At 31.1% G+C, this 13927-nt stretch overlaps 1 protein-coding gene across 2 annotated transcripts in view; it reads right to left on the bottom strand.

The window, feature by feature from the left end:
- Positions 1-13927, bottom strand: part of LOC107452377 (uncharacterized) — a 200515-nt gene that overhangs the window by 31284 nt on the left and 155304 nt on the right. For both annotated transcript variants that reach the window (XM_071177670.1, XM_087157493.1), the window contains exons 11-14: positions 12691-12943; positions 9228-9362; positions 7637-7839; positions 497-779 (exon numbers count right to left, since the gene is read on the bottom strand). In XM_071177670.1, the coding sequence (XP_071033771.1) occupies positions 497-779; positions 7637-7839; positions 9228-9362; positions 12691-12943 (874 nt within the window). The remainder of the gene's footprint in view (positions 1-496; positions 780-7636; positions 7840-9227; positions 9363-12690; positions 12944-13927) is intronic.

The raw sequence follows: 13927 nt of genomic DNA, 5'->3' as shown, positions 1-13927 counted from the left end.
TCATTGGGGTAATAAAGCATTTGCTTTTCTGTCGGATCATTGGGGTAATAAAGCATTTGTTTTTCTGTCGGATCCTTGAGGTAATAAAGCATTTGTTTTTCTGTCGGATCATTGGGATAATAAAGCATTTGTTTTTCTGCATTGTAAAATATTCTATCCAATATTAGTCAATTTTTTGTTTGCAGCAATTTGTGCAAGTTATTAAATTTAAAAGAAATATTAAAAAAAACACTATTTGAAAAGTGATACAACTTTTTTTTTTGTTTATTTTAAGATGTATAACTCTTAAGTCTACTGAATGAGTTGTTTTGCATATCATAACTAATTTGCAATTTTCACCATTTTAACAGCAAAGCTTAACTAAAAGATATGTTTTTTAACCTAGTTTTTAAATAAGTGGATTAGATTTCATACATTCTGTGATATCAAAAGTTTAATTTAAATAGAAATTGAAGTTTAACAATTTGACTAAAATAATAGAAATGCATTTGCATACCTGTTCCTGGGCATAGTAACATATCCTGACTGGTAATAGTCCGTTGGTCTAGCATCAGCAGGATTGTAACTTGGTGACCAACCTGTTCTCGACAAAGGTCGGTCATACAGGTCTTTCCTCAAGATTTCGTCTATAGCTTTCAGAACACTGCTAGTATCATCAGTATCCGACATGCGCGAAGAAGGCCTCACAGGTTGCATAGGCTGCTGTTCTATAGAAGAGTAAGCTATCGACCCTGTAGGTGATGGTACGTAGGCAACTGGAGTTGTACGACCTGCTTGAACTAAAATTTTTAAACAAATAAATGTGTGATATTATATATATAATAGACCAACATATAATTCGAACAAATTTATTAACTGATTATATCTTATTATCTAGCAAGAGATCAGTTCACAAAGAGCATTTTGGGGTGGTGGGTATGATCAATTAGCAGAGAAGACGGCTCTATTTCCGAATTATAATTTTCGTTCAGTTAATAATTGGCGATCGAAATGAGCTACATGTGGCGTAGAACAGAACTTTCCACCTATGGCAACACTTTGCAAGGTTTCACCATTAGCGTGTGAAGAGTCATAGGAGAACGAAGTGCGGCAGTTTCTTGATTTTCAAATAGATTAAAATATTTTAAGGTAGGAAACTAAATGGAACATAAAATTACCTTAAACGTAGTTCTAAAAGAAAGCGTAATGGAAATTTTAAAAGATATTTTTAACAATTAAGTACGAAAAATATCGTAGTACATTCCTATACAACTGAAAAGAGGAGGAGAGGGAAAGGGGAAGAACCAACGGTAGGAAGCCAGTCTCCTTCCCAGATGGCGTATCCGAGCGTTACGATCTCCTACATTAATGAAGTTCACGGTAAGAAATTCCTGATTAAATTACGGCGACAAGTACCTGTAACTCAGGGTATTGATAAATTTTAACGTAAAATTCATTTTTGCCGAAACATGCTACGGAACAAAAAATCTGATATACCGTAACTTTTACAGTAATAATTACCGTGAAATCACTGAATCACTCAAATTAAATAAATATTAGTATGCAAATTACGGCAAAAAGGGATTTTACTGTAAAATTCATTTTGCGGATAATGCTCTCAAAATGCCGGTACTTTATACCGAAATTTTTTGCAGAGTAAAAATTGAAATTATTACTGTACACTTATTTAAAATAATTTATTTCTACATTATTTTTTTAAAGAAAATTAGTGAAACTTGCTAGCATCGCATTTGACATTCACGAATAATATTTTGCTATAATATGCTAAATTTAAAAAATGTGCCTTTAACAGTAAAATATCGCTTTTTTATTATAGGCTCTAACATTAACAACACATATTTTTCCTCTGTTTCAATTTACTAGCTTTCTGCCATAAGAAAAGAAATGTTGAATATTTTATATGAGATTCCTATTTTTTTCTAAACATGTTATTTTTTAAGTACTTTAATCTGTAATGCCACTACATAAGTAAGTACAAACAAAACACAAAACTGGGCTTTAAAAATAAGCCGTAGTTTGTTAGGGAACGCAAGAGGGCAATAACTTGTTTAGTTTTTCTAGCAAAATAGATGATTCTTAACGTGATTGTTATAACAGGGCAGTTATGAAAAAGCCGGTTTATGTAGGAGTTGATAATTTAAAAGAAGTCATGGTGTTGAGAATTTCCTCAAGTTAGATACAATTTTTGTCGAATATTTATTATAACTTTTATATGAATACTAGCGGACCCGACAGACGATGTCCTGTACACACGTCATTAATTGGAAAATTTCAAATTTTTTTGAATAAGCTGTAACAATCTGGATCGTTTTGATGCAAATTTTTATTAAAAAGTTATCATATTAACGTCATTTTATATATCTTATCACAATTCGACCAATCGATAGCGTGTGAGTATGTGTATACTATCAGTGAAGTTAAATGTAGAAATTGTTTTAAATCAAAACTTAAACTTATTTTAATTAAAGGTTAAAAAAAAGAAAACTTAAACTATTTTATAACAGATATATTTTTTCAATTAAAAAAAACTTAAGTTATCGTAATGCCATTAGATGTACAATATTTTTGGTTAATCATTCAGGAGCAAACACAAACAAATTCGAGGGTTTTCCAACTCTGGAACACGCAACATATAATTGACCGTGAGAAAAGCACGGGTTTTCTAAATCTAAGCCACAAATTGTCATTGTTTGATCTTGTGACTTATTAATAGTCATAGCAAAAGCTAAGCGGATTGGAAATTGCAAACGTTTGAATGGTATAGGCGAATCTGAAGGAATCATTGGGATCCGCGGTAGAAGTACAACTTCACCTTGAAATTTTCCACTTAAAATAGTGGCTTCCAAAATGTTACCCATGATTTTTTTATGACCAGTCGCGTGCCATTACACAATTTCGGGGCATTCAAATTTCTAAGCAAAATTATAGGTGAAACAATCTTCAATCGCAAATTATGGGGTGGCATTCCAGGTAAATCCAGTGAATTTAAAAACTCGGCAGGATAGTTGACAACTTCATCAGGATCAACAACAGTGTCAATCGATTTGAATGTAATTTCACTACCAGGCAATGATTGTTGTACTTTAAAATTGATTGCGTCAACATCTAAATTTTTTGCGGCTAAAATAGCTCGCTCACGTGGCCATGCATGATTAGTATAATTAAGTGGCAAATCTAGAAAGATACTTTTTATTAACTCCTCTTTGGTAGGCACCATGTTGCAAAAATTCTGTGGGAGTCGAATATATTGTGTATCTTCATACAATTGAATTTTACCATTGCCAATGTCTAACAGTTGTTCGGAGAATCTTGACGCTAATGGATCATTTTGAAGTTGAACATGTACATTCATCCCAGATAATAATTTTACATTTTCTCAAGATTTCAGCCATGCCTGAATGCTTCTTTATGTTACACATTGCTTCGGGATTGGTATGAATATTCAAAGGTAATTTAAGTGCTGAATGCGCTGTCCGTCCACCATCAAGTAAGGTTGCTGCAATGCCTGATTAAGCAATTGCCAATGCAATATGATTTTGAGATCGAATGCGTGCAAGTATCAGTGAGATGAGGAATGTCTTACCAGTGCCACCTGGTGCGTCCAGAAAAAAAAATCCACCTTGTTGTGCTGCAATTGACACGTTAATATGATCATATATATTTTGTTGCTCAGCAGTAAGCAATCGTTCATTGTTTGCAACAAAAGTAGCCAGAGAAGTCATATCGAACTGGTGTTCACGTTGAACGTCGCTGTTGATGATATCTGCTGCTTGGCGGATTGGCGCTAGCATGCCAAAATTTATGAGCGGCATGTTCGAAATAAGAATACAAATATCCTCAATCATTATTAATGCCTCGTTATATATTTCTGCGGAGAATTCCAGACTGAGATTTTGATTAGTAATTCTAATCCGATGCAAAATATCCTCACTCATTGAGTCTTTATATTTATTCCACAGAGCAGATGCTTCAGACGGAAAACACGTTGTCAATATTATTGAAAATAATTGGCGAATTTGCTGTGGAGATGAGCTCAGAGCTGCATCTGCAAGTGTGAGGTCCCAATGATTATCATCCTCCAATAAATGTAACTCACGACACGCATCAAAGAAAGTGCCGTATAAAGTACCGTTGACTTTTCGCAAGTATTGGAAGGATGTCGGTCCAGGAACGTTAACCAATAACAAACGTAGAAAAAAGCATTCGCGTTGCTTAGGATGAACTGTATATAATCATCCTAAAGTATTTGTCATAACTATGTCGGCAAATCCTGGGACTGGAGTGCCTCGTTTCCGTGGTTCCCAACTTTTTGATTGTTTATTCCATGTAAAAAATTTAGGAACATCAGTATACATTAATGTCTTTGCAAATTCACCAACAATATCTTGTCGATTACAAAGGTTGAAAAATTCAGTAAGAGTTGTTTTCGGTGCTGTTAAAGCTTGTTGTAATGCATTCTGTTCTGTGAAATAAACACGCTGCCCATTTTCAAGATGCACAGCCAAATGTACAACAGCAGGATCCCTTTCATGTATAGGAAGTGTAAAAATTCGCCAAATAGCTTCATTACTACTTATGTATCGTCCCATTTGATAATGTGTTATTTCGTCATTCTTATTTACATTTTGAACAGCAAATATAGCTTTATCACTGCCCTTATGAACGTACTTACAAATGTACTTGATAGACTTCACCGAACTGCATAACTCAACGTTTATGTGTGCTTTATAGGTTTTGCACAGCAATGGTGAGTATGGAACCACCCAGCGATTATCGATGTCAACTCTTACACCGTCTGATAGACGCAATTCATATGATTGACCGCCATTGTCTACATCTCTACGACGGTAAGATGGATAACCATCGATATTGGTGATAGTGTCAGTTTGACATGGTTTAGGAAAACGTTTCGTACATTTTCCATTATCCATACATGGTGACGTCATGTTGAGAGAACCACATGGACCATGGATCATATTAGTAGTCACAATGTCAAACAATTCTTGATCAACATTCGGATTTGGAATTTCTGCTGAAATAATTTTGTCAATTTCTTCTGGGCGTACTTTGTCCACCAACCAAATCAAAATATGCGTATGAGGTAAACCTCGTTTTTGCCATTCAACAGAATAAAGCCAACATTGAGTTTCACCAAATACCGAGTGATGTGTAATCAATTTCATCAGGGATTTCAATTTTTGTTTGAACACACGTGCAATGATATCATGGCGATGCATCGATGTTTGACCTGATAACAGCAAATTTTTAATTTCATCCCAGTTTGGATTACACGTAAATGTGATAAAAAGATCTGGTCGGCCGTATGCGCGTACGTAAGTCATGGCGTCTTGAATATATTCTTGCATATGACGCGGACTATCCAACGCACGTATAAATTCAATCTGAAATTATAAAAAATACTCACTTCAATTCCGCACTGAATCTACAAAATGTGTAGTTTTTTACATTTTTAAAATGCACACTTCAAAATTCTACAAACACAATAATAACACGAAATTACAAATTCTATTCAGCGACTCCTTTTCCTGCTCCCTATTAAATTATATATCTATCAAAACAAACTAAAAAAATATTTATAGAAAAACAAAAGTTTTATGACTTTTATTATTTTTATGCTAGTGAGAACCAAAACAATATGGAAATGAATGAGGGAAAACTGGATCCTACCACGTGATTTCCCGGCCAATAAAAATGCAGCGTTAAACATTTAAAGCTTTCTTGTTGGAAGTCGCATAAGAAGTAGAATTTTTTCCCACTCAGTAAAAAATTCATTAAAAAAACATTGTGAATCTAATTGTGAATCTAAACCATTCTCGAATCCTTCTGAAGGTACACAGAAAATTTCATTTAAATCAGTCCAGCCGTTTAGGAGGAGTTCAGTGACATACACACGAACAGACGAAATATATATATAAAGATTGTGTTATTTGCTGCCAGTATATGATTTTTTTACCTTAGGTGTTTGAACTTTAAATTTCAGAAAGGTTTCACATTGTCATAGGTATCAAAACAATAATTTTAACACAGAAAAACTATTTTGATTTGGCCCAATAAACTATTAGCTACATTAAGAGGACGCTTTATAAAGGACCAATTTTTCCTCTTAAATTCTGTTTCACCACCATAATTATTTTGAGATTTAATGTACAGAAAAAGGAAGCTCATACAAACCTAGAATTAGCCATTCGATTGTTGAAGAAGAAATTTCAAAATATCAAACTGCAGACAAATGATTGGAAGAGTACTTTCTCATTTTGTAATCCCAAGTTATCATCTAATTTGTTTTCATGTTTGTTTTTTGGAAATTGTGTTTAATACTTTTGTGTTAAAACTTTTTTGTATTTGATACTTAGTGGCTTACTCTAGGTTTGCCTGAACTTACTTTGTTTAGGTGTGAGAGAATTTGCAATAAAAAGTTTCTCCCGTGGTATATAGGGCCCTCTTAAATACATTTCAAAATGTTAAAGACCATTGTCTAAAAGAACTTTATAAAAACAAATGAGTAAGCTCAATTTTTAATGAAATGAGATTGTAAATTTTTTTGAAAGTATTAGGATTTAGATTGAAGATTATGTTTTCTTAACTAAACTCAAGAATACTTTAAAACATTTTTCATATTAAAAGGAACAATGTTTACTTCTATTTCAAATTCGTTTTCACGATGTCAGTTTTCAGCAAATTAACTAGTATACCCTCAGATAAATCAGTGCAACGCTAAATTAGCCTTTGTGTAATTAACCTTAAACCAACATATGGTTTAAGAATAATCATCCATATTTTCTAAATTGAATGCGTAAAATTGAACCATGTTTCCTTTTAAGTTGAATAATAGCATCAAATTTATTAAATCGACTTAATGAGAAGCTTACAGCAAGTCAACACGCAGTTCACAACTTATCACGCTTCAAATTTTCTAACAATGAAAATTTCTAATACTATTTTTAGCAGATAAAAGAATTATTGATCACATATCTTTAATCCATACTTACACAATCCATATTATTAATTTCAAATTATTGTATTAAGTACACTGAGATACGAAATATAAAATTCTAGCAAAATTACCACACTGCATGGAAATTACATTTCTGTCAAAAACAATTCTGGTTAATAAAACCGAAATATGCGTTATTTAAGACAGTCATTTGGTAATTTTTCTGCTCATATTTCAAACTTTCTAAATTCTAGCTCATATTACCACACATTCAGTAAAAAAAGCAAAAATGCTAAATTTACATTTAAAAAATACAAAATGGTAAATTTAAACGAATAACATGCTCTGAGATATCATGCTAAAATGATAACATTTTACCACATTAAGCAAATTTTATCCCATATTATAAAATAATATTTTATTGTTAATTTTACCAATATCCTTACCAAAGAGCTTTGGTAAAAATGATCGAGCTTTTTGGTGTTCCTATACGGCTAGAAATACCGTAAAATTTACCATATTTTGAAAGTTTTTAACATACTTTCTTCTCAGTACATGACAATGTATGTATGATATGATAATAATGTATGTATTTTATCATATCAAAAATAAGAAACAATAATATGTTTATAAATACAGTAGTTAAAATCGGTGCCAAAAACTTTTTTCAGAATTTTGTACCTGCTTCTAATCTGTCACGCCTCTCTGCAAGTTTGCAAAGCTCGTCATGCAGCCTCATGTTTTCTTCTATCTGTTGTCGCCGGCGAGCTATCTCTGCTTTGATTTTTGCTTTTTTCTCTTCTCTTGTCATTTGGTCATCTTCATCTTCAGAGACATAAGGTGAAGGATGCCAAGATCTAGGCTTTCGAGATTTTTTCTCTTTCCTAAACATATGAAACAAATATATGCTCATTTAATATATTTGATTAATATTGCACGCGAGGATTGATATTTAGAGCTATTTTTCAAACTTTAAAATTTTGTTCAAAATTTGCTCGGAAATTTGAAAAAAAAATTCTACTCCTGTTAGTTCAATTTTCAATGAAAAGAAAAAGTAAATATTTACGAACTCAACCCTATTGTGATCAGTGTTTGATTAATATTTTCGCTCAAAATGTTTCATCATTTATTTGTTATAGTTATACATTATGATAGTCATACATTATTATTTTAAAGAAAAAAGTAAAAATTAAATTTTGAAGAAAAACGAATATTTCTGCCAGAGCAGTTTCTGGAATTTTCGTCTCAAAAATGAGCTTTATAAGTTTACTTAATTTCACTTCAGAATTTTTGTTACCTATCAAACTTTTTTTTTCACTAAAAAATTATTTTCCCACTTGAAAAAATATATAAGAAGAACAATATGAATAGTTTCGGGAGCTTAATTGCCAAATTAATTTGTTTCTTCCGAAGATATTTTTAAGATTCTCTAACTGGAATTTATATCCAAGCGCATACATTATTATTTAGGTGAAAAGACAATTAAGTAAAAATGATGGGTTTAAAAAACAAGAAATTGGAAGAAAAATATACAATTCTAGTTCATGTTTCCAAGTAATGAAAGTAACAGAAATACATGTATAAGTAACAAAAGATTTTCAATTGCAACATATAAAAAACCTTATATATAATATTACAAACCTTATATATAATACTATAAACCTTATATATAATATTATAAACCTTATATATAACAATAGTAGTATATTTCTTAGTTATTAGAACTCGTAAAATGCGACACATACCTTTTTATTAATTATCACTACATTGTAAGAAATTCCGGATCAAAATATAGCAAAATGTACACATTATGGAGCCGAAAATTTCTACCGTTAAGTCCTTTTTTGCCTGTGCTTATCCATTTTATAATATATTATATAAATTCATTTTTATACGGCACATCAAATCTTTTGTTCCGTAACCTGTTCAGTTACGGAACAAAAAAATTCTGATATACAGTAATTTTTACATTAATAATTACCGTAAAACCACTGAATCCTTCCAACTAAATAAATATTATTTTGAAACTTACGGTATAATATTTCACAGTAGAATGGATATCACAGATGATGCACCGGGTACTTTATACCGTAATTTGATACGGAATTTCTTACAGTGTAGCAATTTATTGTAATATTGAATTACATATTACATTGTACTGTAATAAGTAAACAGTCGATTATTAAATGTAATAGAGAGCAAAATTTCTGCAGAGAAATTTAAGCTTAATCAATGATGATTAAAATAAATAAAAAATTTAATGAATTTTGACCTTTTTCTCCGGTCAGTGGTTTGTGGGCTGGTTCTGATCTCAGGAACTGGTGTTTGAGGGGGACCCATTGAAGCACCATATGATGGCTTATCGTATATGGCGTCTCTATGGATATTTTCAGATGAACGTCGCAACCTGTAACGATAATAAATGCAGAAAATTAAGGTGTTCAGTCAGTTCAAAACAAACATTTATGAAATTAAATCAGTGCGGTAATATTTAATAACTTTCAAAATTTTGAAGAATTGTCTTAAATTATTCTTCTTAAAACTTTTCAATAAGTTACTGCTGTGCACGGAGAAAGAAATTCCTGTAATATAACCATGCTGTTTGGTAATTACATTTCTGGAAAAAAATGCATAATTTATGTTAATACAACTGAAATATAAGGCATTTAAATCATTTATTTGAATTTTTTCCCTTTCATATGATATAGGTTTACCAGAAATTCTGGTTTTAACAATTATAGCTCTTGTTACCACGCATTTAGTGAAAAATGCAAAACTGAAAAGTAAATGTAACCAACTAATTAGCTTTTACGATAGGTGTCTAAAGGTGTCATGATAAAATTCCAAATTTTATCACATGACCAGAAACTATATTTTTGTTTCTTCGACCAAAATCATTACTAAAGCGCTTTGCAAAAAATTACAGAGCTTTTTGGTGTTTCCATAGAGCCAAAAATCAACACCTCCGAGAAAAGAGAAAGTCTCAGCACGGATTAATTTAGTAGTCCGACGTAACGATCATAAACTGGGCAGTAGAGAAAAAATAAGAAGGGTGTCACTACGTTCGGACTACTTAGCTGCGCAGTGGTGGAAAATACGAAAGATGTCATTACGTTTGGACTATTAAAGGATTAACTTTCTTGCTGATGGTAACCCTTGCTGAGACCTTTTATCATCGAGGAGGTATTGCAGAAACACGGTAATTTTTGCCATATTCTGGTTGTTTTGACCATACTTTTCATCAGTGTGTGTCAGGTTATTAGGCTTTATTAGAGCCCTGAAGACCCATTGTAAACTAGCGAAGGTGTCTGCAATTTTATTATTCCACTTTTAAGAAAAATTCTAACACAAAATTGATTAATTGGCAGACTTGTTTCCTTACGGAACATCCATTGACTAAACATATACGCAGTGCGGAGATTGAGAAAAAATCTAAAATGGATGACGTAATTGGGAATAAAAAATCTACCAGATATACACGAGCCGTTAAAGAGCCATTAGGTTAGTCACTGAAGCATCTTCATCTGCCTGATGAGAAAAACGTTGCGATGGCTTTAAGCGCACAATCTTGCCGTCCCGAAAACTGATACCAAGGGCTGAATTTGATAACAGATAATTCCTTGTGATCTCTTCTGGGTAATTGTGCCATAATTTTGGCAAGCTAGTCAAAGAATTGTTTTTACTCTTTAACGTAGAAAGAATTACTCTTTAACCTTTTACTTTAGTTTTAATCTTAAACTATTCTGTCGCGTTATTATAAGAGGATCGAGCTATAAAGAGCTCATTGGCACATAACTGGCATTATTGAAGCAATGAAAAGGTTTTCTTGAATCCAATTCAATCTGTGGTGTTTAACAACAGTATTGACTGTAGTTTTATCAAATCTGATGAAAAGTAGATACACGGTCGATAACTGACTTGTTTTCAAATAATCTAAAATGCAGGAAACTAAAACTGTGATTTCAGACACAACTAGTACACTGCATTTTTCTGAAGTTATTTAGAGCTCAACTGACTTGACCCTTTGACGCAGATGGCATAGTGACGGTTCTCTTGTGATTCATTCCTTTATTTTTCAGTTTTTAATTCGAAAAAATTCTGCCGTGTTATTATAGAAAATATTAAAAAAAGATTTAAAAATGTTTTTACAATTGTAAAAAAATATTCGTTAAAAGCTCAAATTCAGAGGGTTAAAATTTCACAATGATGTAATTTTCAAGTGTCTGGTGGAGGTGGTAAACATCATATGATCTAATAATATTTCTATTTACAAACAAAGAGGATTTACTATGCAACTTTTCCTATTCCAGGCGATAAGCAGGTAAAATAAAATTTCAAAAATTTCATTGATCTGGTAAGGGCCTAAGAATATTTCGATTTCAAATAAAATTGACAAACGTTTGATATCAATACATAACTTTCCCTACCACAACCGATTTGGATTTTTAAAATAAGTAAGAATTAGCCCACTGAAAAACTTATATTCATTATGAGTTTAAATATACATTTTCTATACTGAATAATGTTATAAAATGCTATGAAAATATGCCTTATTTAGCCTATGCCACCAAGCGCTAATTAAAGTGTTAGGTCCGGAATAAAAATTTAAAAAATACTATATATCTAATTATTCCCAATTCATTACTTATCCTTGCTTCTCTATTTATAAATTCCAGTAGTATTTACCACTCTTAATCATTACTAAAAATAAAATACTATATATCCAATTATTAATTACGTATCCCAGCTTAACCTACGGAATTCTACTAGCATTTAACATAATTACTTATTATTAAACACAAAGTTGTTTTTACAATTACCCATCATTAATTATTTATCCCCGCATGCCCCTTTAATGAATTTTACTTGTACTTATACTTACTCATGACTAGAAAAATATATTATGCATCCAACCATCCATTAATAATTACCTATCATAATTTATTTCTTACAGGTAAGAATTCATAATTCATAAATGGTCTATTTATGAATTCCACTCGTATTCGACGCACTTACTCATTATTCAAAATTAATACTGTGTATCTTATTATCCATAATTAATAATTAATTTTAACCTATCCTATTCCTCAGCTCTATTAGTATTTAATTTAACACTCTTACTCATGATATCACTGCAAATAAAAAAATACATCGCTAATACAGAAATGAAGCAAAATTTTATCACCATTTCAAGAAGTCCTTACAGCATTGACTCACCTTTTGAGCAAATGAGCAATTGGTATGAAACTAGTTGATACCCTCCATAATATGTATATTATAAGTATACAGTGCACGTAAAAAGGATCACCCTGAATAACTTTTGATCTAATGATCTGATCTTCACGTTCTAGAACTCAATCTTAATCGCTCAAGGGGGTGACCTTAAATATGCTAATTATAAGCACAGAAGATAATTTAAGTTGCGAAATCAGACACAAAAACGTACTTTGTCTGAATAAAAATACCTTGTTTTGACGGATTTCTAAACTCCCAAAATATAGTCGCAATCTGGGAAATGTTGTCACACTTACTCATTATTCGAAATTGATACTGTGTATCAAATTATCTATAAGTAATAATTAATTTTAACCTATTTTATTCCTGAGATTTATTAGTATTTAATTTAACACTCTTCCTCAAGATATCACTGTAAGTAAAAAAAAAAGACATCGTTAATACTGAAATGAAGCAAAATTTTATCACAATTTAAAGAAGTCCTTGCAGCATTGACTCACCTGTTGATTTCATTATTTAGTGTTTGGAAATAAGCGTCCGGACCAACCACCCTCTGTTGCTGTTCCATCATTCTATTGTCTGGAACAAAATATTCCTGTAATTTATTGTTCATAACCCTTCGTCCCTGGTAGAGAGCTTCCGTAGATCCGAATCCACTTCCCAAACTCCCGCCAAATCGACTAGCACTCGATCTTAGTAGTTCAGTCGCTCGGGCGTGGCTGTCAATGGAGGGGAAATCCATCGATCTATAGCCTACAAGAGAATCGTTTGGCTCACGTGAATCAGCGTGAAATCAATGCAAGTTAAAAGCTAGTTTGTAAAAGATGGATGTTTTTTTTAATTTCATTAATTAATTTTCATAAATAATTAATTTTATAATATTTTCATAATAATTTTATTATAAAGAAATTTTATTATATTTTTTTTTATTATTTATTATAAAAAAAATTTATTTATAATATTTTTTTAATATTATAATAATTTTATAACATGTAATAAATTAATTTTTTAAATTTTTATGCTTGCAATAGAGTTTTTTCAGACATTTTATTTTTAGTACTGATTAAAACGCACCTTATGCTAATTAAAGTTTTAGTTTAAAGCTATTCAAACGAGCTAGTAAAATCGCTTAACACATATAGCCTTTAAAATGCGATCTCTAACTAAATATTTTGCTCTTTTAAAAGATTAAAAAAAATGAAAAAAAAAAAGATTCTAAGAAAGGAGCAATAAAACAAAAATTATGAGGGGGAAATGTATTGTAAATAAATAAATTTTAATTAATTTATCCACTAATTGCTTATCAGTGTCTCGTAATTTAGTATTGAACTGTGACAAAAGAAAACTTTATGTAAGAAATATTTTTAATTTTAAAGCCAATGGAACACATAAGTAAAAGTTTCATTCGACACAACTAAGGCGCTTGATTAAATATTGTTTATGAAGTTTTTTAAAAAAAGGGAGGGAAAGAAAACTGAAAAGTAAGATTTTAAAGAGGGAGAAATAAAACATAAATTATGAGTGAGAAATGATTTATTACGGATAATACATTTTAATAGTTTCAAACAATTTATTAACATAGAAATATCTAGTAATCGAATATCAATGTCTTGTAATTTAATATTGAACTTTACTAATTTAGTCATGAACTTAGATAAAATATCACTTTATGCTAATTAAATATTTAATTTTAAAGCAATTGAGCCAGAAAAGTAAAAATTATATTTAGCATGACAA

This window comes from Parasteatoda tepidariorum, chromosome 2 (genome assembly GCF_982258835.1).
Source record: "Parasteatoda tepidariorum strain Cologne lab strain chromosome 2, Ptep-v5.0, whole genome shotgun sequence".
Taxonomy (NCBI): domain Eukaryota; kingdom Metazoa; phylum Arthropoda; class Arachnida; order Araneae; family Theridiidae; genus Parasteatoda; species Parasteatoda tepidariorum.
This window is presented reverse-complemented; position numbering and strand designations above follow the sequence as displayed.